The 25,101-nt window shown below is 38.2% G+C and overlaps 1 protein-coding gene across 6 annotated transcripts in view; it reads right to left on the bottom strand.

Moving 5' to 3' along the window:
• LOC139741709 (protein unc-13 homolog B-like) overlaps nt 1–25,101 on the bottom strand; it is a 267,252-nt gene that overhangs the window by 189,369 nt on the left and 52,782 nt on the right. For all 6 annotated transcript variants that reach the window (XM_071652293.1, XM_071652294.1, XM_071652296.1 and 3 more), the window contains exon 3: nt 8,688–8,787. In XM_071652293.1, the coding sequence (XP_071508394.1) occupies nt 8,688–8,787 (100 nt within the window). The remainder of the gene's footprint in view (nt 1–8,687; nt 8,788–25,101) is intronic.

Raw genomic sequence — 25,101 nt, 5'->3', positions numbered from 1 at the left:
TTGAGTATAATTTTCAAGGTATGAAGAAAGAGTGTAATTACAGTACAAAATATATATATTTTTTATTCAAACCTGACCTTTGACCCATAACCTTTGACCTTTGACCTTCTGGCTGGAAATTTCCAAGAGAATCTCCATCAAGTAATACATGTACATATATTAAATTTTAAAACTAATAATGCAATCGTTGCATATACTAGTATATGAGAGAAATAGTAACATTTTGAGGAGTTGACCTTGACCTTTGAACCCCCTGACTATTGACCCATGACCCTTAAATTCCCTAGATAATCCCTGCCAGTCAGTACATGCATATGTACCAAGTTCCATGAAGATATACATTGAACCATTTGCGAGAAAAGTGATATTGCAACATTTTCATCTAACCTTTGACCTTTGACCTTATGACATGAAACTCCCTCTGGAGAATCCTTACGCAGTAGTACATGTCTACACTAAGTTTCAAGAAAATAACTGCGGGCATTGCATAGATATGGGGGAAATAGCAACATTTTTAGCATTTGACCTTGACCTTTTGACCTTTGACCTCTTGTCAATGTCAATAGAATCTACTCAACTAATTGTCCCATCATACATCATCCTTGGACCAAGTTTGGTGAAAGCTGCTTCATCCAGTTTTGAGTTATCACATAAACAGATAAATTTTAGGATTTGACCTTGATCTTTGACCTTTGACCTCTGTCCGATTTCACTGAAAAACTAATCAAGTAATTGTCCCATCAAATATCATCCTCCAACAAAGTTTGGTGAAATTTGCTCTATACAGTCTTGAGTTATCGCGTAAACGGATACAATTTCATGATTTGACCTTGACCTTTGACCTTTGACCTTTAGCCGATTTCACCCAAAATCTTATCAAATTGTTGCCCCATCATACTTCATACTTGGACCAAGTTTGGTAAAATTCCAGTAAATATTACTCAAGTTATCGCGTAAACGAAAGCGGACGGACGTACGGACGTACGGACGGACGTACGGACGTACGGACGTACGTACGGACGGACGGACAACCCGAAAACATAATGCCTCCGGCACCACTTCGTGGCGGAGGCATAAAAAACATCTTGACATGAAAATGGCGAGAACATAGACAAATTTGAATGAGCCACCGGGAGCACTCATGATCAAGAATTAACTATAGCTACTAAAAGAAAATTATGGCACTTTTGAATGTTTCAAATAGTCGAAAAAAAAATACTACAAGGGCAAGAAATATGATGTAAAATCAAGTGGGAGGGGTAGTTTCCAGGGAATGTCGGTGGAGATGCTGAGTTTCTTGAATGTGAGTTTCTTGTACAACCCCGCCCCCTAAAAACAAACAAACAAACAAACAAACAAACACTCCCTGTCATCACAGTTGCTCTGTTCTTCCTCATATTGACACAATCATGAACGATGCGAACTGTCACATCCACGGTTGGAAAAGCATTATCGCATTTCCTTTTGCTCAAGAAACATGATTTTTTTTTCTTTCGTTTCAAGGCAACTTAAAGATAAAAGGCTTTTCTGACATCAAAAGTATGACTTTGTGCATGATATGGAGAGAAGAAACAAGAGGGAAAAAATGAAGGCACTTGAACTACTTGTTATTGTCTTGACAAGTCAAACAAAGATGATGAGAGCTGGTCGACAACATCAAAATGAATACATAGAAGTATATGCCATCATTTGCCGTGATTAACGGGATTCAAAGTGCAATCCCTGCTGCTGACAACAATATGACAAGGCTGCAGCACGTATTTCAGCCGCGCCACGACAAGGACCACGCCGTCTCGCAGTCAGCCATCCGTGTTTGTTCTGTCTGCAGTAATTTCCTGTCAAACTCACCTGCCATGCTATCCCCACCCTCCACCAAAGCCTTCTTGTAAAAATGCCCCAGGGGGGCCCACCAAAACAGGCCAGTGCATCTCATGCATTCTCTACCCCAAAAAAACCAACGAGTGGTTTTAGCGTCCACTTGCCTACCCCTCCAGGATGTGTGCTATGAAAATATTCCCAGCCCAAGACCGAAAGAAAGGAGAACGAAAATATTGTTATTAAATGTGGTGTCTGAACCTTCACATCTTGCACTTTCAATGCTAGTTTGATCATGCACATCAAGGAATGTGAAGCACAGAATGTCATCGGGTATTGATAACTACGCACCGACAGAGTACCGGTAATAGCCAAAACGCTCCATCCATGTTACGGCATAAGGCCTGTCACTATCACTTTTCTGCAGCGGTCTCGCGCTCTACTTTGCCGAGTATGAGCACAGACAGTTTGAATCTTGTCCCTCCAAATCAAAATACCACATCAGAGGTACATACGGTGCATACCTCGAATCCGACAAATCAGGCCATTCAATTCCCACATGAGAGTTCAACTCAGAAAACATCTCTCATGTAGTGGAGATGGGAAAATATATGAGGAGTTTGAACACACAAACAAATAAATGCCATTTTCAAACTTTTTTTTGTGTATAAAAGGTCATCTTCAAATAGAAATATATCTTTCCAATGATACATTTATTACATATTACAAGATTATCTCTCAAAACATTATCAACACTATCACATATACCTGGTATTTTGATCATTACTTAGATTTTAGCAGCTTTAAGTCAAATTGATAAAATGGATTAATCTGTGCTTGCATTCAAATTCTTCGTATATATCCAGAAAGCACAGCCCATCATCCACAGATTATCTGTATTTGAATTTCAAGTGAAATAATATTGACTATGCTGAGCTGATATTCCATCATCTCCTTTATAGTGCAATTTCAGAAGCAATATTGAATATGATGACAAAATACAAAAACCTGTAAAAAAGAACCATGCATGAACCTCTTCATAGGAGATGTGAAAATTACCATGTGCTTCACTACACTGTAGTTCTGCACTTGTAAAAAAATTTAATGCATTTGCTTTTTACCAAAAATTTCTTCCAGGCATGGAAAAAAACACCTTTTTTGTTGTTGTTGTGGGTGTTTCTTTTTTTTACAAAGTGAAGTCTTCATACTTTTCAAACTTTTGACATTATTTGGAAAATGTCTTCAGGACAGTATTTCTTGTCTTCAAGATTTGTTGAAAACTCAATGCCAAGGGATGTTGTGCTGTTGAAATTTCTGTTGATGCAATCACAGTATATTTCATGTTCTAAAGAAAGTCTGTGAAAGCAACAGACTACCATGAATCCCTCCAAGGTTTGCTCAAACACCCTGATGAGGGACCTGCCAGAATGTGGCATCTCCATCCATTTTTTCTTTCTTAGCCGCTGTTCTCGTTCTCTTTCTCAATTTAGCCTTCGACCCTGCTTTCCCAAAGGGATCTGTTTTCATGTGTAAATCCTAAACACCTAGATCTCTTTTTTTCTTGTCGATGCTTTTACAAAAACATCATCAGGGACACACTGCTGAGCATTCTTCTTCATCTGTTGAACTGATGTAAACAAAACGCTTCGAATTCTGATTTCCATCTCTGGGCCAAAGAAACCAAGATATGTGGTACTCAGTACAGCTTCCTTGAATTGCTTATCTGAAGTGAGCACAACTTTTTTTTTGAATTCTGATCTCCCATATGACATGGAGGCAATTCAATGTATTTGTTGTCAATGTAAGAAAAGGCTAAAAGAGCATGTTAATGATTACTTTGAAACATAAGGTGCCCAATTTGATAGCATAGGGACACTACCGGTATGCAGAATATGCCCCATTAACATGACGCGATACGGTTTATGTATTTTACACTATCCCACAAAGAATTTAAGTGGTGCAACAGAAGACAGGAGAAGCATGTTTTCATGATTACTTTGAAATGATACAAGGTACCCATTCTGATAGCATAGGGATACCACCACTATGCAGGATATGCCCATTATCATCCAATACAGTTTATGTATTTCACACTGTCCCACAAAGAATTCAAGAGCAACTCCAGTACTTGATTAATTTGTTGTAAGTGCAACAAAAGACAAACGAGTGTGCTTTTCATGATTATTTTGAAGTAAAAAGTATTCACCTTGACAGCATAGGAAGACTATGCAAAATATACCCTACAATCATGTGAGAAGGCTTATGTACAGTCTGACCCCAATTAAATGGCCCTCTCATACTTGGATGCCTCCAAGCAGCAAAGACAAAAAATATATAAAAGTAATCTTAAATACAACTGAAACTCCTACAAAACTCGTGCCATTTACCTTTGATATTCCCCACAGAAACATGATGTACATTGTAAATTTGACAGTAAAATGTTTCAATTTTATGACCATGATTTCAAGTAGGCCAGCATTAAATTACAGTACTGTTGTGGCATATACCTACATAGTTCAACTGGGTTGACAGCCTACTTGTACTCATATACTGTACGAGCTGAAATTTTCGCGGTGGTTTTATTTTCACGAATCGCCCTTGAACCGCGAAAATAACAACACGCGAAAATAACAACGTGTGAATAACTAAATTCAGTTAGACTCTCACAACCGCGAAATTAACAACATGCTAAAATGTCCTCCAAGTAGCAATTCGCGAAAATATCTGTACACGAAAATTTCAGCTCGTACAGTATATATAAACATTGTTTCTGCAATATCCAGTCAAATTGCTTATATGGATGGGCACTGGTTCCTACATGGCCAGATAATAGAGGTCCCACTGTATTTCAAACTGTGTCCAAGGAATAATCTTGAAGAGCAGGTCTGACAGTTGCAAAATTTCAAACAGTCAGAGGAGACATTAGCTGCGGTCATGCTGGCAAAAGATCGCAGAGTTGAACTTCAAGAATTTTTTGTGAAATTTCAGTTGCGAGCATCCAAATTTCCCTAGTTTGAGTGGGAAGTTTTACGAGAAGTTTCACAAGAAGTTTTTTGAGAAGTTTGCGGTCACATTGGAAACTTCTCAAAGTTAATCTTTGCTATTTGTTGCCGGTGTGACCACGGCTAAAGAGACAGCATGAAAATTCTAAAGTGTATACGTAAACAATATCATCTGCATCTATCCAACACAATCCCTGTTTTGACCTTGCATTTTTTTCTATTTTTACGGAATCAGCCTACGGGCAAAGTGGGAGCATTGTAGTAGGTATTGTTTTACTATAAATTTGCAGTGAAAACTGTCTACAGAAGAATATTTGTCAAAGTTATTGATGCCACTAACATTAAGGCTACATGATTGTGAGAATTCTGTTTTTGTACAAGATATGTATTAGGGCCCCTCCTAAGGAAGCCCACTTTTGTCCAGGTTAAAGGGTTACCCTGTGTCAACGAGGAAAATAAGGTAATGGATGAATACGTGAATAGGTAAATCAATCAATCAATCAATCGATGTCCACGCCGTACTGGCACGAAATAAGTGCATGAATAAATCCATGTCTCGTTCTCTTCCGCTGTCCCCCTTTTTGTTTCTGCCAATGTTTTTCTGTATCCTTGTTTCATCCGACGAACTTTCGTACCCTCTTCCGTGTTCCCCCCGAATGCCATGAGGCGGACAGGAAGCGAGAGTAGGTCACACAAAAAAGATGACGGAGCAGTTAGGCAACGCCGGAGGGGGAAGAATCGATTCGATATCTGAAAAGATCATTCCCACATTTACCCGTCTTATCTATCCCTTTGCTCTCCAAGGCCAATAATCTGAATGGTAACATTAAGACTCTCTGTGCTATATCCTCTTTTATCCAACTCTTGTTTTTCTCTCGTTCTCTTTTCTTTACTCTTCTCTTTCGTCTCCGTTCTTCCTTTTTGTTCTGAGGTCACATCAGCCAGTTCTCATTTTCGTGCTGATCTGTCAACCAGGGCCTCTTATATTTCTTTGTCTCTCTATGTATAACCATCACATTCTTTTGCCTGATTCTATGTCTTTAGCCCCTCTTGCCTCAAAATCCGCGGGATGGTGTGCTGTCGTTGTAAAGTTTAGGCCTACATCTTCATCTTACATTTTGTACATTCGTCCTTCACAACCCTCATACGAGGTCTTCTAGAATAAAAAAAGCTCACTCTTCACATCTCATATTATTTGCCAACCCATCCCCTCCTTCACCTAAATTAATTTTTTTTAACCCTCAACTTTTCAACTGCCGTTTGCACCATATATATCTCTAGCATGATGCTTTGCGAATTTGGATCTGTGAGACAGTTTTTGCGTAAGATAACCACTGACAGCTATGATTTGAAGACTATGTATTATTCCTTTTCAGGAGAAAAATGAGTGATTTCCCACCTTGGAAGTATAATTGTTATACACAGCATGTTTGTGTCATGGGAGGTAGTAATTATTTTCAGGAATGGGTAATTGCACAAATATCAGTCTACTCATGAAATTCGCAAAATTGTAACACCCTTTTTTATATCATTCTTGTGGCTTTTTCTCCATTTTTTTTCTTTGGGGGGGGGGGTAATGTGAGAGAGAGATTTCAATTGCCAACTTGAGCAGGAACTCATCACGGAAATTCTGGAGCACACAATAACTTCTATGGGTGCTTGAAATAAGAACTCAATCCGCTCTTTCTCCAAGGTCACAGACATCCTACCAATGTCAGATCCTCCAGGTCTTTGCCCTCCAATAATACAGCCGATGGAAAAAAAAAACTGCTCTTTTGTTAAAACTTACATTTGTTTTGTTGCCACTTAAGCAAACTACACATCAACACACACACTCCATCTTCACACATATGCATCCACACACACAAATATTTATTTGTTTGAAACTGTTTTGCTTTCTCCTATTGTATTTCATACCCAATGCGATAAGATAAAGGTGATCATTGTACTTTTGTTCTCTGTACATGACAAATGACTCTATATATAGCACACACACACACACACAAACAAACAATCAAACAAACAAATAAAGCTTGTATTATATTTGCACTTTGAATGTTCCTCTTAGCCTGCCCTAACCAGTCACACTGGCTGATATTGAACGGTACTGATAATCCCTCATTTATTTTAAGGCATGAAAGACAATGGCTATATAAAAGTCATGATACACAATTATGAATTAGACACAGCCATTGCTTGGACAGCTTGATAATTATGAGATAATTCAATTTCTATTCATCTTGAAGTCTTGACTGTGTTTATTTTATATTGTGACGTATTGCAGGTCTAATGTGCAGTGTCATGAACAAATTGAATCTAATTGACAATTGTGGAGGTGTTTGCAAGGTTGATGTCTCTTTAGGCAGGGGTAGGTTTCAGCAATACTTCTCTGCATGATTTTTTTTCATACAATCTTTATCCAAATTGCAGTGGCACAGTGTTGATTTTCAACCCAATATATCATTTATTGTACAGAATTGATGTGCATGCAGTTTCACTACATTTACAGTGTACAACACCTATGGACTTGTCATCTGGAGACAATGCAGAATCAAAGAAACAAAAAAAAACTCTATAGAAATAAGGCTGTATTTTTAGTATAGTTTTGGCAATACATGGGAATCTGTCATGAAGAAAGCTGAAGTTGTCGTTTTTATCTCACAGACTGGATAAACAACTAGCTTCTTCTTCTTAGTCCTTGTAACCGTGTCAAGCTCTTGAGAGTATACTTAAACATTGATATTGACACTGTATTCATTTTTCCCATGCTCTGTGCTCTTAGAAGATGGCCACTAAGAACTTAAAGGTGCATAGTCCCGGTAGTGTAGAGGGCGCTGTTGATGATATCGCCGATCACCGTTAGCATTGATACGAAGATTACCAAAGTTGAGCTGTCATCAAGAGTAAAGTGCGTAGGTGTCGCTAAGTAACGTTGCCTTCGTTGTCTTCTCTGCGCATCGCGCAGTCTATAGTAATGCCAGGGTGCGTGCATATGTGCTTCTTATTATGACATCACAAAAGAAGTTTGCTAAAGCTGTCATCCCCCTCAGCCGAATCATGAGCCGAACTGTGATCGGACCACTGACTACAGTGAATCGGACTTCTTCAGACTCGGGGAAGTGGGCCACAGCGTAAGCGCCAAAGAGGAGTTGATAGCATAGGTCTCTATAGGAAACTTGTGCCGTGCGCCCGCGTACGCATTTGACTAAAACACCGGGACCATGCACCTTTAACAAAAAACTCCTGTAAAACCATGCAGAAAAATTCGCGACGTGTAACTTTTGCGAGTTGGAGCCAACTGCCTTTTTCTCAGAGTGAAGCTTTCGCAAATTGCTACAGGCATTCAATGCATTGTGTAGACAAAAACATTTGTGTGCATTCTACTTTCGTGAATCTTGGCTCCTCACGACATCTGCGAAAGTTTCATGGATGCTAACATTTTTGGTTTCACAGTATCCTGTCCCAGAAACATTTCTGTCATTTGGTTAATGATATTTGATAGTAGTGTTTACTAAGTCACAGTAAAAAAAAAATACCCAAAAAACAACTTCTTCCTTTGAGCCTCAAGCTACTGTTTATTTTGATGGCAGAATTTTAAAAAGCCTCTCAACTGCTAAACTTATAAGTGATTCTTTGAGTAGCAACAGGGTTTTTTTTCATATTCAAGTTCCCATTTTCCTCTTACATTGGAAAATTTGTGCAAATTTCGTAAATTTAACCAATTCCACCCTATTCTCTTCCCATTATCAGGCAGGCAGTGATGATCAGGGTTTCTAATCTAATAGTCACAAGATAATCATGTATGCAGCAAATTCTCCATGACTTGACAGGTAGAGTAATGGGATGGGTGAGGGGACTGATCAAACTTACAACATGAAGTCTTGCTCCCACGCTGGGTGGTTCCCCTTCACAGCTATGGTCGTAGACTTCACATTCTGCAGCTTCAGCGTGACATAGGAGTTGAATTTTTCTGTGAGGGAAGGAGAATATATGAATGGGTTATTAGAACAGAAAACATATTAATTCCATCATGTGAGTTGAATTTTTCGGTGAGATAATGACAACATATGAATGGGCTTTTAGAACAGAAAACATTTAATTCTATCATGCGAGTTGAACTTTTCTGTGAGACAATGAGAATACATGAACAGGTGATTAGAACACCAGACATTCAAATCTATTATTCAAGTTAAATTTAACTGTGAGAGAATGAGAATATTACTTACTTACTTACAAGAACATAGAATTCTATCATAAATGATCCTATAAAATCATAAAAGCCATCATGAGTGTGTTAAAAATTGGCTCATATCTTACAAGGCCCTAGGATTGGACTAACTGTTTACATTGGTTGGGCAAACCAAAATAGACAGTGGTGTTATAGACTCTGGACTCAATGTCATTCATGACATAAAGATGAAAAATGAGGTTCAAACTGGAATAATCATCACTGATGGTGCAGGCTTGGGCAGAATTCCTGATCCCACCTGATCTCGGGGAAATGGAACAACTCATTATGAACACAGCAGATATCATGGGCATGAAATGTCATACATTGGTCAGCAACCAACAATAGGTACTGCAGTTGGGGACTATAATCAAATACAATTTTTAGACAAACTATCATCACACTTCCCTTACATTTTCAGTAATCAATTTAATTGTTCACTGAAAGACAGATTTTGAATGTTTTTTCTTTGGATGATAAAGCAAGATTGCTCATCAATACTGGTACCCTCTCGATACATTTTTTATTTTCATTCTGCACTTTGAAAATATTCAGTGAAAAATCATTTTGCCTGTATTTCTAGACTGTAAAAATGCATTGCATCACAACCAACCACATACTTTCTAGAATGCACTTCCACATTGCATGCCTGAACACACAGCACAAACATTCAAATATACTTAGATACAGACACACATATTCATGAACACACAAGTGCCCTCTACACTCAACATGATGAAGCCCTATACCTTGATATGGCAAAGAGCACTCATTCTGTTGTTGTTCTTTTCTTTTTTTTTAAATTAAATCAAATATGATTTGGAGTCCTCCAGACGAGAAGCCAATCAATCGCTGCCCTGACATTGTGCACTTTGCGTCCAGTCACGCGGCGTGATGGTCAACATTGGTGTCACCAAACAGACGAGTGCTGAAATGCAAAGAACATACAGCAGCCATCAGTCTGCAGAGGGCTCTGCCCCATCATCGCCATGACAACCCAGCCGTATCAACCCAGCAACATCAGAGACAGAGCAAGAGTAAGAGAAAGAGAAAAAGCAACAACAACAACACACAGACATGCAGAGAGAAGGAGAGAGAGAGAGAGAGGGAGAGGGGTAGAGAGAAGACGACCCACTGGGATCGGCAGAGCAAATGTGTGTCTGAGCAGAGTGTGTTTGCTGAGGTACACCGGACAGTGGTTCCCCCACTTTTCGTAGATACACACCTACGCTGGGGGACAAGTGGCATCAATAGGGCAGGTGACATTTGTACATAACATACAGCTGCAAACATGGTGGGGAAGACAAAAGGGGGGTGGGGAAGCAGGGATGTGTGGAGGGGGTTTGATTCCACAGCACAGGTGGTATGCCAAAGTCCTGCCTGCTGTCATTTGCAAGCAAGCGCAGCATCTTCTCTAACCAAAAGTTAGGGCACAAGCTAGGATGATGTTCATAAGGAAGTGTGCCCAGTAAAACATGTCAGACCACTAGATGTTGGTTAGATTTTAATGCACTCCATCAAACAATATGCAATGTTTTCTTGGGACACAATTATCGTCTTTCACAGTATATATACTTCATTTCTCTCTCTTTAATAGCAGCAAGGATCCATGGCAAAAAAAAAAAGCTAAATGCACAATTATCCTTCACCCATGTATAGAGTTTGAAAAAAATGAAAAGGATTTACTGGTAAAACAATGAGTGATATTGTATTGTAACAGAGGTATCATGTTACTTGGAGCTTCAGATTGGTTTACACAAACAGAACAAATGGCAAGCATAAGCATAGGCATAGGTTTAAGTTCTGATCCATATTCATATTCAATCGATTGAGCGTGATATTCCCAGGATTCTGACAAGTTTTGAGTACCTACCACCACAGCTGTTACTGTGACAAATATTTGATGGTCGAGTTGAAATTTACTCTAAGCTGCCATGGATTGCATGAATTATCACAATTAATGTTTGACTTAACCTAATTTTCAGAAATGACAGGTATGAAACTTTTTTCCTCTTTTGTTTTAAAGGGATGGTATAGTATTGGTTGGAATGAGGATTGGTCTTTTAATTTTCTACAAGATACCAAGGAACCACTTATGAAATACTAAGTAATACAGAGCATTATACCATTCTATGAAGAATTCAAAACTTATTTGATGAAAATCGGTTTTGGAATGACTGAGATATCCAAAATCAAAGTAAAACAAAGTGATCCTAATAAAAGGTGGGTCCTGGATTGCTTTATTTTGGCTACATCGGCCATTTAAAAAAAAAAAAACATTTTTCATCAAATAAACGTTGAATTCCCCTTGGAATTATGTGTTTTTCAGACTTCATAGGAGGTTTCTCATTTTCTCATACAAAAACAAAACAAACCTTGAAGCCAGGTCTCAAACAAAACTATATCATCCCTTTGATAGTTTTTGGGATTATTTTTACCTATACTGTAGGAGTATAATTTTACAATTCTGCACAAGAAGCTAATAATATCATATCAGTCTACAAATTACTGTTTTCATGAACCATATTCATTAAGTACTATTTTGATGTAATGAATAAATTTGCACCCTATTCTTGAAAGTCAGCATTTTTCTGGCAAAAACTCTGATCAGATATATGACAATAACAATGGATGCCTTGCCTCTAACTTCCTTGGCCTTTCTGTTGGATAAATAAACTTGAAAAAGCTGATTTAAAAAAATGTGGAGACAATGATACAAATATCATTAAATAAATTTGTTTAATAAGACAGGGCAAATAGCAAATACTCTATTGTTATAGATAGGATATTTGCTTTCTTAAAACATTTTGTATTATGTCCAACACAATTGCTTGCCTGTTACAGCTAAAGGGGATGGTAAAGTTTCGGATGGGATAGGACTTCAGGTTTAAAACATTTTTTGACTATCATTTTTTAAGAAAATAAGAAGCCTTCTGTGAAATATAAAAGTAGGTATGATTCTAAAAGGAATTCAGAGTTTATGTGATGAAAATTGGTTTTGAAATGGCCGAGATATCCAAAATGAAGTGACCCTAATTAAAAGTGGAACCTACCTTTCATTAGGATTGCTTTGTTTTACTTTGTTTTTGGATATCTCAGTCATTTCAAGACCAATTTTCATCAAATAAAATTTGAATTTCTCGTAGAATTGTATGCTCTTTTACATTTCATAAAGTGGTTTCTAAGTATCTCGCCAAAAATTAAAAGCTAAATCTTCATCTCAACCAATACTATACCATCCCTTTCAATGTCCTACGTTCAGACGTCTTTGGATTGAAGAACATTGAAATTCTTACAGGATAACAGGTCCTTTGGAGGAGAAGTTTTATAGAAGCACTGTACCAAGCCCCCTAATGAATTTTTCTCTTAAAAATCTCTGGTTGATATAATCTATGTGAAGTAAAAAAAAAGAGTTTATACTTTTCAAAACTGAGATTTCTACTCTTTCCTCCATGGCTTTACAATCACATGACACTGCATGACCTTGTTGCATAGTTTCACTAAAAGCCATGACCAACACAGCATAAGAGAACAGATATAAAATGCCTTTAAGTCTCAAATAAATCATCATATGTAAACCATCCAGAAATTCCTCATATGTACCCATGCTTCTCTAACCTGAAGATTCAGAAATGCAAACGTCTGATTCATTTTCAGTGATTTATGGTTTTGAACTTGATAAGATTATGCTTGGAGACCGAGGTCACTGGCATGGCAGCCTCTGCTTTTAACCCTCAGACTACAAGTTAAGGCAACTTTCCATAGAGGTAGGAGTTCTCACACCCAGTTCCTGTGTCCAAAGGGTTTAAAAACTCACTGGTATGTAGAGTACAAAAGACACATTACTGATTTCAAGACTGTGGAAGATATAATTTCTACCTTTCCCGTACCCTGCTTTTGTTGTTCCAATGCTGGAATCAGTTCTACACCATACAGTAACTGAATATTCTTTGAGAAAACGAGACAGCTACAACTGCTTCATGAAAATTTGTCAAAAATCACTCAGGTGTGATAAATGAGATATGCAAGATCCATGGTAGATGCTGCATTATGCAATAATGAAAATTTATGTTTGGGGGAAAAGAATTGTCAGGTAGGGAGGATTCAAGTTATTTCTGATCAACGGATATCAAAGTCTGGTACAAAAAGCTCAGAATGGGGTCAGATTTGTGACAAAATCTGAGAGTGTAGCTACCATAAAAGAGGAAATTTTGTCATCCTACAGTCGCTGCAACATGGCGTTGTTTTGTTGAGTGGCATCTTCATCACACTTGATGTGTCATTAAAAGTGAGTTTTATGCAGATTCCTTTTTTTTCAGGGTCAATGAACTCCAAAAGGTTGCATGCACAATCTTTGTGGAGCCCTCGGTGAAAAACTTTTGAGAAACTTTGCCTTTCATGAGAGGCACAGCATGAAAGGAAACAAACTGTCATGTCTTTGTGAATGATGTGTGACACATTGTGGGAGCCAGGCACCTTTAAATGTTTCTACAGATAAATGGTGCTATATAGATGCTGTTTCATCATCATCATCATCATCATCATCATCATGCATGAAAAGCAGATCATTCCATGACCAACATTACAAGTCAAATTACTGAATTGCCGAAATTTCTAATTACGGTGGAAGTACTAACAAGTTCCACTGGCATGTACGTTGATTCACTTGTGGTAAATGCTCATTGCATAACTGAGTTTTAGAACTAATACCTCTGAATGTTGAATTATATGACAACCAGAAATCCTGTCTCGTAATTCACAAGTGTGTCTAACTTGTCTACTAACTCTCACCTAATGTCATATAACTCATCAATTCCAGGGAAATCATCAAAGCTAGACAAATTCTTTCTAATGCAACGAGACTAGAGAATGTGGGATATCTATTTTTTTCTTCCCTTTTAGCATGATACCACATGAAAAAATTCACATTTGATTTGGATAACAGATGAGAGAAAAAAAAGGGCACAGAATTTTGTTTTCTCTGAAATAGCATTGCTTCACTTTCCAAAACGTAACCAGAAGGCTTGGGCAAACTGTGATGGCTAGGGCAAACTGTGATGTCTACATGTAGTTTAATCTGATCAGCGTGGTGCAGTCGGTCACCCAGCTTTGCCCAGTTGGACATCCCCAGTGAGGGGCCACAAGTTTGGAATATAGAAGAAAAAAAATGACAATAATCATGAGGGGCGTTCACATCTATGGCAAAATACCACAGTATCAGGCATGGTAGATCGTAATTTGAAAGCAAATACACTTCAAAATCCACCAAGAAATACCACAGAAATTAGGGTGGTAATTCAAACTTTGCACAAAATACACATACGGGATTTGTGCGTGTGTATCGTGTCATGAAAAAGCACCGATCACACAGTGGTGTATTTCTCTCTCAACCCGACACACTTTACGGTCTTCTTCCCATCGCAGATACAAACGCTCAAGTATAGCGCTTACCTCAGAGAGGTACACTTTCAGTCAGAAATACTGTATGATGGTATTTTGTGAATATGAATGGTACCAACTGAATTACTGCGGTATAATTTATAATTGCAGTAATTTGCCAATGAGAAAGGTGTCAACAAATTACTGCATAGTATCTAACACCCTGATTTAATACAAATGTGAATGCAACTAGGAAAGAACAGTTGGTATATGGTGTCTGCGCTGTGAACTGAGGTCCTTTCGTACTCTTACAAAACAGCATGGCTACTCCAGCGAGGCAATAAAACTCAGACACCTTGAAGGTCACTTGAGATGAAAACTGCAATAGAAAGAGTGACTTTGCTAGCACTTAAGATGACAACCAAACTCAGCAGGAGAGCAATTAATTTTCTCTTCCACTTTTTCCTGTTCTGCTCCTACTTTTTTTTTCTCATCTCTTACTCTCTTTGTTTCTGCCTTTCTGCAGAGTGGCTTCTTTCTATTTGGTGTTTATACTGTTGTTGTATTTTCATTTCGTCTCCTCGATACCAAAGCGAATGCACCGTTTGGTCGGTGAACCATGATGAACGGAGTGTGGCAAGTAATTCATGTAAATCAAGCAACCGTGCAGAATTGATTTGGAGCATGGCACAGCAATGCAGCATTGGTGCATAGGTCTGAGTTTGAAAAAGCCTATGAAAATAGAAGCAGCAGATCCCTCCCCCACCCCCTTCATTTTGCCTCCTCCAGGAAATAAAGGATGAAGCAAAAATGGGGGGAAATGAGCACCAATGAGCAAACTATTTTACATCAGGAAACTCACCACACAGTTGCAAACAGAAAAATAAAAGTAGAGACATGTGACAAGTTTTCCCACAGCAGCACGCAATTGCTTCCCAGCCATGCAGTGCATTAGGCTGGTCTAAAGTGGCGCCAAGAGGAAGGAAAACAGCAATGGATTTTGAGGAGTAGCCAGAAGTGATGCGGGGGGGGGGGGGGGGGGGGGGGGGGGGAGGGGGAGGGAGGAGAAGGGAGGTGAAGGGAGGACAGAGACATGAATATTTGTGGCAGGTTTATAATGACTGCCAGCGGTTATAGCGGCATATGGGTCGTCATGGTTACATAAAGAAACTGAGCTGGGTGCATCCTATCTCTCTCTGTGTTAAAAGAAATAATAGTATGTTGATAGAAACAGTGAAAAACCACAATTGAGTTAGCTCCTTGGCGCTTATGCTAATGTTCAGAGTGACGTATGTTTCAGTGACACTATTGATTTTTGTATTCCTTTTAAAAATTCAGGTGAAACCGCATCACCCCTTGGGATTGAAAAGGGTGTCACTCCTTGGTTTCTATGTCATGATACCATGACAGTGCCTCTTCTGCCTTTGGCAGTAGAGCAAGCAAGGCAGCAATGTCACAAGTCCTATTCTGCAAAGAATATACACATAAAATATGCTCAGAATAAAATTTCGCCCATCCTATCTGACTATAGTTGATCTGAAAGAGTGCAGTTCCACATTCTCTTGGACTTCACGGGAGGTTCCTGTGTGTAGAATGAGACTACTCAACACCCCCCCCCCCTTTCTGTGCAACACGTTCTTGTGCGTTGTGGGAACTGAGGGTACACAGAGCCATTCGGACATGCAGGCTCATCCCCACATATCCCATCCAAAAAACGGGGTTAATGATACTCCAGCTCTGCAGCGTGAGATCCAGCACATTGGGGAATATCAGCGCATGGAAGCGGGCGCAATCCCGATGTTTCCCCTCCTCACCAGCCGATTAGCGAGCTGGTACCACCCTTTCCCCTGCTTCATCCATTATTACTCCATCAGAGGAAAGTGAGCAGCTTGCTACAGAATGTAAGACTCCGGCTGATGGGAATAAATGCGGTAAAATCTTGGGGCAAAATTCAATTCATTACCTCAGCGCTTGCACACAATCACCAGAGATTAAATGAAAGTCTGGAATTTCAAATTGATCTGGATAGCAAACAAATTTTGTCAACGTTGCAGAAAACTTGTATGATTTCAATACAGTTACTATTCCAAGATATCATTTGGTATCTAAACAACTGCAATAGGAGGCAGTAATCATCCCAATAGTACTTAAATGATTTTATAGAACAGCGGCAATGCCACAAACTCCCCTTGCTGTATTTATCACATTCTAGAGAGAAATATATATTGATATGCCATCTCCTAGTACTGTTTTTTTTTTTTTTTTTGCTGCTTTTTTTTTACTTTTGAGAGAAACACAGATTGGAAAGTCAAAATGTCAAAATGTTGTAATAACTTCTCCTTTTACTCTTTTCAATTTCTATCCCTTCGAATTGAGATCCATTTCGTGGAGGTACAAACTTTTTTCCATTGAGACTGGCATTGCAAGTTAGGATAGGGTATTCATGCTACACATAATTTTCCTTACGACACAATGTACTATTTAGTGTAATCATCTTATATGAATAACATACAATAAGATTGACAGTAAATGTGAGAAAAACAAATTAGAGACTGCCTTCATGCGTCAGAGATGGTGGTCTAGAGCAACATTCTCAAATAAAACTGAGAAACATGTTGCGAGGAGCATTTAAGCCAAGTTTCACAGCTACCAATCTCAATGAAAAAATGTGCCATTCATCCACGATAATTTCTATATCAACTCTGAAACTAATACAGTCACATTCCTGTACAAATTATGCTTGAAAGACAACAACCAAAAAAGAAAGAAAGAAAGAAAGAGAACAAGATACATGGCACTACAACTGATTGACAAATTGCCCTACATCAACGTAAATAAGCACTGAATTGATCAGTGTTTCTTTTTTTTTAGTAGTAGCCATGATAAAAAAAAATCATGGGCGTACAATGTACGTACTCGAGCAGGATTCGAAACTATGACCTCCTGATCTCCGGAAAGGCATCATCTCCACGACACCACCGAGCTTCTGCCCTACAGCAAGTGTTGATTCTAATCCTTATAGGATGCAGCGGGTACTGCGTGATTAATCAAATCCATGAAATTCTTCTGTCGAGATGTTTTTCTTTGCAACTGATTGTCAAACGGTTGCAATAAAAAACATCTTGACTGCAGAATTCCATGAATTCGAAGATACATGGCAGGTTATCACACATTCATATCATTGAAAGCAGACTGTCCTAGAAGAGTGACTTATTAACAGTCTGAATCCCATGAATTTATACTCAAATTCGTTTTGATTATTGCTGTATTTGCTCCTTATTATGGATTCAAAGCAGCAATATTCTGCCACATTCGTAAAAACTCAACAACAATATGAAGTATTTGTTGAAATCTACGTTAATAGTTCTAGGTTAGTAATTTTAGTCCTGCTTGGACTTATATGTGCAGTTTTGAAAAAGAAAAAGAAAACAAACAAACAATATTCTGACAACAAAAACCAGTTTATCACAAGAATGAATTGTAGCATCAAGAAATGTATGTGGACAAATTTACACTGGGGAATGCTGCAAGGCTGCTAACTGGAATAATTGAATATCACGAGGCCGTTTTTCCTTTCAAGGGGATCAGTTCCATATACACACGTAGGCAGAGGGTAGATCAGCCGTCCTTTTTGAGTATGCTGCCTGCATGCTTTCATAATGCATTTAAATTACCATATTAGTGGTAACACAGCATTACGTGACTCAGTTTCTTAATCTAGCCTACGCATCTATATACCCACAGCTCGATCCTGCAGGCTCCGGCTGGCTACGGTCCTTTCAAATAACGCTCATTTTTGACAGCCAGCCTTAACAGGTTGCGCCGGCGAGGATGAATCGTGTGACGGAAAGCGCACTAAAATTGCATCAAATGACCTCCATTAGACATCGCACCGAACCACATAACTTGTACTAAACAGAGCAATGATCACCATATTCCGAACTACTTCATCATCATCTCTCTCTCTAATACACAACTGATGTTAAATGTTTTAAATTCTCACACACATGACAATACACCCATTAATGCCTTTATGTTCTTCCTGTACAAAGCATGGGATCATTTTGCAAGTCTCTTCTAATACCCTTCACTGTGTGTCTGAGGGTGCCTTTTAGTATTTGAATAGTATTGCATTTGTTTAATTGTAGTTTTGGTTAATTTTTCTGTAATATTGGATATGGATTGGATTTGAAGGGCTGTACTATTAGCTGTTTATGTGTACACAGCATGCCATTGAATCTTACAGGCTCTCATGCACCGAGAGTATTAGTACATGTGTAAGATACCGTGCATTATGAATGTACTTTATTAAATAAATGTACTTTATCATTAGTATGTGACCAACCAAAAATCAAACTATTTTACAAAGGTAAGGGTAGAATTCCAAGTACTCTTTAAACAACTCTGTGCTGTCTTGCAGGCCCATTGTAGCAGCTGGTTGCTCCATTGCAAATTGCCATAGAAAGGCATGTAGTGCTTATTTCTGGGTGAATCATTATACAAGCCTTAACTTTTGTAGGAAGAGGATTCTTTACATATCACTCAATGAACTCTACCTGGTCTGTCAATGTCATTTGCTTTCTCAATTGAGATAGAGTGCTGTTTACCATGCTCACTTTGTTCAGAGTTACTGTTTAAACTATGGTACCAAAACTAAGACACACAAGTCATGACACACATAAAAAAGTTAACAAGAAGCTTGGAGTAACCCACAGAAACTGAAAAAAAAAAAAACCTGACAAAATTCTAAAAAATATTGTCATAGTTTGGCTACTACGGAGGCAACAAAACTGCGACATGACGACAAAAAATGGCATGATCAATGCACCACTGACCAATAGGGAAAATACAATTAATAATGACAAAACTTTCATACATAAATATTATACTGTGCTTCATACAATGCCATGTGTCAAAGTGGTGTTTATAGTCAGGAGTCTGCACTGTGTCAAACTATCTAAAATTTAAAAGTGGTAAGTGGTAAGGCTAGTTATCAATAACACTGAAATGAACTCCACACATTTATGTAAATATGTAGATATGTTTATGTTTAAATCTCGCTGCCTAATTCTTGTGTACTGCTGTCAAAGTTGAGAAGAAAAAGAGACAAAAATGTGTTAAACCTGATAGGTCATCTACTTTAGATGTAGTTTATCTACCTTAGATGTGAACTGCCCCTACCTACATGCCAATGTGTGTGTGAGGCAGCACACCACTTTAACAATGTGGCAAAGGGTCTATATCACTTGACAAATGGCTGCCTTATCACCTCCCCATTTTTAAGGAGTTACATTAAAAAAGAAAAACAAGGCAAAAACACACAAAAAAAAAACAATGTTAAAGTGGTCAAGAAGCTATGCTCCTACCGGAGAGTTGGTGCAAGGCATCACTCTTTAATACCGAGGATGTTCCTCATTAATTTCCAAGGAGAATCATCTGTGATAAGAGCCTTTATAGTGAACAAAAGCAGTGCTTATCATCATCATCAACAACAACAACAACAAAGAAAAGCTTAGTGAGAGAAACTATAGTGAAATACACAAATATTTGGAGGGGCTCCATCCTTTCAGAAAAATGAGGTAAATCGCCTTGCAGGGAGCTCTGTCACTCTGTTTTACAGTTCAAAACAAAGTTACCTTGGTTCATGTGACTGTATCTTTGGGCATTTTGAGCGTACACATCGTTCAAATTGCTTACATAGATTGTCATGGATTTTACATTTTCTCAAAGGATAAGTCTCCTTCTCAACTCTGCTCAATTACTGACCAGCACAGGACTGGGAAATCTTCTTGTACAACATCCTCTCTAGACACAGAAAGCCATTGTCTCCATTCCAACTGGGAAAAAAAAATAAATTACGGGACTCTGCTCTATTTGTGCATCACGCAACTGGGGAGGTCTTTAATGAGTGAAGTTGCCTTCACTTACATACTCTTTGTGGTTATTTTGAGGTATCCACAGGGGGTGGGAGAGAAAAAGTGACTTCCTAGAAAAAGGGCACAGCTGCATTATCCTTTTATATTCGTGTGTGGTTTAGCTCACTTCTTTTTTCACCACTAGGTATCATCTGTATATATATATATATATATATAGTGACAGCAATGGACTTTTACGTTATCATCTTTTACTTTTATCTTCTGCTTTTTGCTGCCAATATAACCTGTATGTATATATATATATATATATATATATATATATATATATATATATATATATATATATATATATATATATATATATATATATATCGTCGCTGGGATGACAAGACCTTGTATCTGCAATTTTGGTGAAAATGACTTTTTTGCATTTATGGTCAAATAATCGGCAAAGTGATGTCCTGTCCAAGTCCTAGATGTCTTACCCCAAAAATGAAGTCACCATTGCACGTCAAAGGAATGGCTGTCCCATTTGGTATAGTGCTTTGGCCGCCATGTTTTTTGGCTCTCCTGAACATCTGACATTTTGTAGAGACCAGGTCTTGTCGCCCCAGCGATGATATATATACATGTTATATTGGCAGCAAAAAGTAGAAGATAAAAGTAAAAGTCCATTGCTGTCACTATATATATATATATAGTTATAGTTACATATTTAATACATATAACATTTATTAAACAGATGAATATACTGTACATACCATGGAGCATATGTTGTGGAACTAAAGATATACTCATAGTCTTCTAATTGCCGTAGCCTACAGCCATGTTCTCAACCAGAAGGCCGAGGCTTGCTAGTGGGCTATGGGTTGAAAAGGCTGAGAAGCACAGGCCTACAGTGAGCTGATATAAATTGTATGGCAGCAACACTTCACTGCTGAAAAAAAAATGAGAGAGAAAAAAGCAACAAAAAAAAAAGGGGAGAAAAGAAATAATTTTCACTTTGCAAAAGAGCCAAGCATGAGTCCGGGGTTGATGCCTGCGAGGGCCTAATGGCAACACCAATCAGTATCACGAGTTTGCTCATAATGACCACCATTTCATCGCCATCACGAGGCGCACGGCCCGAAGAATGCACCATAGCGCCCTGAACGGCCAGCCAGCGCGATTGTCTGTATACATGTGTCATTTCTGGGCGTTCGCAAGCATGATGAGCGCAAGGCGAGCGATCGATACGGAATTGCGCCCGGACAAAACGTGGGCATTTTCGCTCCTATATACATATTAATGTGCTATCCAGGAGGAGAAATGATAGCGCTCATAATCTAATTATCCAAGCATAATGAGTTGAACACAACGACACACTGGGGAACACAGTAAGCTTTCCCTACTCCCTCCTCTCTCCTCCCCTTTCTACTAACCCCCTCCCCCTTAATACCTCTCTCTCTCTTTTTCTGCCTATCCTTGTCTCATAGACCATTTACCTACAATGCCATTTTTTTTTTTTGGGGGGGGGGGGGACTATGTGTGATTGATTGGGTGCTATAATGACCCTTTAGTGAAGTGAGATTATATCTTTATCCTCATCGTGTTGCAAATGTACCTCTGCTTTGTGTGAAAAGGAAAATACATCTAAATAAGACATGGGTGGCATAGAAGAGGAAAGGCACAATACATTCACCGATGCAGAAATTCTGGGTCATGTTTACAGCAAGGTGGTCACAAGAATATATGACAGGCACTTTGAGGTTTTAATCACTACGTCTTTGAAGTTGTAATCTATATCTTCATTTACAAAGTAACAAATATAAATTCCAAAAAAAAAAAACATTTTATATTGCTGAAAGTATGACTAGTGTGCAGTTTCCAACAGATTTTTTGATTTATTTTCTTTATTGGTATAAAGAAACATACATTATTTGTAGTCACAAGCTGATCATAATAAACCTGCTTCATGGTATGCTAACAGGAAAATGTTTGTAAGCATGCATGTTGGATGAAAAAAAGGTCAGAATCACTGAAATACCTTTAGATTTTTATCTGTTTTTCTTTTTCATTTCTTATATATGAAATTCAAACTTGCATCAGTGTTTTTTACAGGATCATCCCAACAGCTGGTACTGAACTAACTATGAATTGCAAATCAAGTAGACTTATCAAATACTCCTACGTTATTTATGCCCATACTGCTAGGAACACAACAAGAATGACCTTGAAAACAAAAAAAGGAAGATAAAAACCATGCACAGACATGATTCCAGTAAGAAAAAATATGAAGTTATGAAAGTTAAGATTTGAAATGATAAATCTCCAGTTATGTATCATCTTACATATTGCAAGGTTCTTTGCTGCCGGCAAGAAAAGAACACGTCAATTGCGCATGCTTACTCATTGATATGACCCCAGTCAGTTTTAGCATGACCGTCATGAAAATTAATCAAAATAATCTCATTTAAAAGAGAAGAAAAAAAGATTGAGAGAAAAGTCCACTGGCATCAAATTTCATGGTAAACAAGGACACGGCATCAATTTCTGCAAGTAATACATTTTTTTTGAGAAGCTCGATACTGGGCGTACATCAGAGTGATCCACGTTTGAAAACTTCAATCTATAGTTCTGAGTGAGAAAGTTAACGCCCCCACACACATCGATCCAGATATTTGATGCTCGTGCATGCGTGAGTTTCGCTAACGATAAGGTACATATATGAAGCTTTCTGGCCATAGAGCACAGAACCTGCATTCTTTCTGTTGTTCTTTGTCTTCTTCTTTGTCATTCTTGTTCTTTTGCTTTTTCTATTCTCATTTTTCCCAAAGGTATGGGAAATGTGCCACAAATTTCATTTCACTCTGTAACTTTTATTTCATTTCATTTTGGCATCATTTAATTGCAGATATAAAAAAAAATAACACATACAAGTGAATGTTTGTTTTTACGCAAGTTCTACATGTTACAAAAGAAAACATTTTTCTTTCTTCTGCTTTTATCAACACATGTCACATTTATGTTCTCCACATGCATTTCTTTCCTGTATTATACATATAACGGATTCCGACCTGGAAGTCTGGTGTGAAATGATTGAAACATGGTTGAGATGTTTGTCTTAAAAATTCTACCCAAAATTGGCAAGTGCTTCATTTGGTCAGGAGCAGTACAGAGTCCACAATCTGCCATCATAATTGTCTTCTACTTGATAAGAAAATTTTGTTTGATGTATTACAAATGGTCCTACACGTGTATAGAAAGATGCACACTGTGTTAGGCTATATGTCATGGTTGTACAATTTGCATAAATATTTTCACTATTCATATATTTGTAGGCATAAATAAACAAATACATAAATATCTAAAACAAACGTAAACAGGGGAAAACTGACCAGAAATGAATATAATTTATTGTTGGAAAATTGAGCAAAGAAAATAGGATTCCATCGGAATGGAATCCCATTTTCTTTGCTCAATATTCCTTGCTCAATATTCCTATAATATATATGTATACATACATGTCATTATAGTCAACAATCATATGATCAATAGGGTATTCTAGCCACCATGAAAGCTCATCTCTAGCTACAATTTTGTCAAAAATGTTGCCCACTCTACAGAAGAATTATCAGCAGATGTCATATTTTATCAACAAGTCAATTATTTTGCAAACTGGAAAGGGTCTGTCACAAGGCCTTTTAAGCAACATTTCTAGAGCAATTCCAAAGCATTCCCTCTATTTTTGGGGGGTGCATGCATTGCACGCAGTTCATGAGAAATCAATTTTCCACGGTGCCGCCGCTCCTTTCAAATATTTGATTATCCGGGCTTCAAACATCCCCCTGGCAGACCATGACTTGGATTTGCATTGCCCGCGATCGCAGCTCAAGTGTTGCCGAGCCTGCACAAACACGCCCTCTCCACGCAGTCGCGGCATTTTCTCATTCCCCTGTCAAATGGCATTTAATTGAAAAAACTTTGGGGATATTTTCTCTTTTCTTTTTCCTGTCAAATTCCTTTTTGATGCTCCTCTGTTTCTCACTCCTTGTTCCCTTCTCCCATCCTCCATCCTCTCTCCACGGTAAATGTGTCAAAATGTCCTCCACTGCATTTCTTTTTCTCTTTCTTTGATGCTCAAGAGACTTCATCGGGGGCGGTGGGGGGGGGGGGGGGGTGGTCAGAGATATGTGAAACATTGGCAATGTGGAATTATAACGAGCTGTGTCATCCTTCACAATCACAATAAAGCCTGTGATGTCTCTATTATTCACACCACATGTTATGTTGTACCTTGTCTAGTCGGGGCTTTATTTCTATGCTCCGTCTTCTTTGAATATCCGTTGCTGCCTCTGATGTGCCAAGATAAAGAACTTTGTTTTCTCAGGCAAGTTGTTAAAAAAAAAATGCATATCTTGTTACAGTCTTTGTTATCCATTTTCCCCATTTCCTCATCACCCTTTCTGAAACCAATCTTGAGAATAATATGGTCTGAGGCCTTTGGGTGATTTTTTTGTTTTTGTTTTAGAGGTTGTTTTCATTCAACCACTTCGACTGAATGAGAGAGAGAAACACACATGGGGAATCTAACTTGTGTCATTTATCTCCTGTAGACAATTGATGGTAAAACTCATCATCTGGGATGACACCATTACCAATGACACACACATGCAATGACACACACACACAAAACAAAACAATAACTGCATAAGGCCTCACACAAATTCACTGCTATAATGTGATATTTTGCAAAGTGGTGCTATGATTGAACTGGAGATATTGTGCCACAAAAAAACTAGCCAGTGCATGAGGAGCAGAA

Source organism: Diadema antillarum, unplaced genomic scaffold (genome assembly GCF_040938485.1).
Source record: "Diadema antillarum isolate AM-2024a unplaced genomic scaffold, OU_Dant_1.0 seq00000946_RagTag, whole genome shotgun sequence".
NCBI lineage: Eukaryota > Metazoa > Echinodermata > Echinoidea > Diadematoida > Diadematidae > Diadema > Diadema antillarum.
The sequence above is the reverse complement of the archived record's forward strand: the minus strand, read 5'-3'. Positions and strand labels throughout refer to the sequence as shown.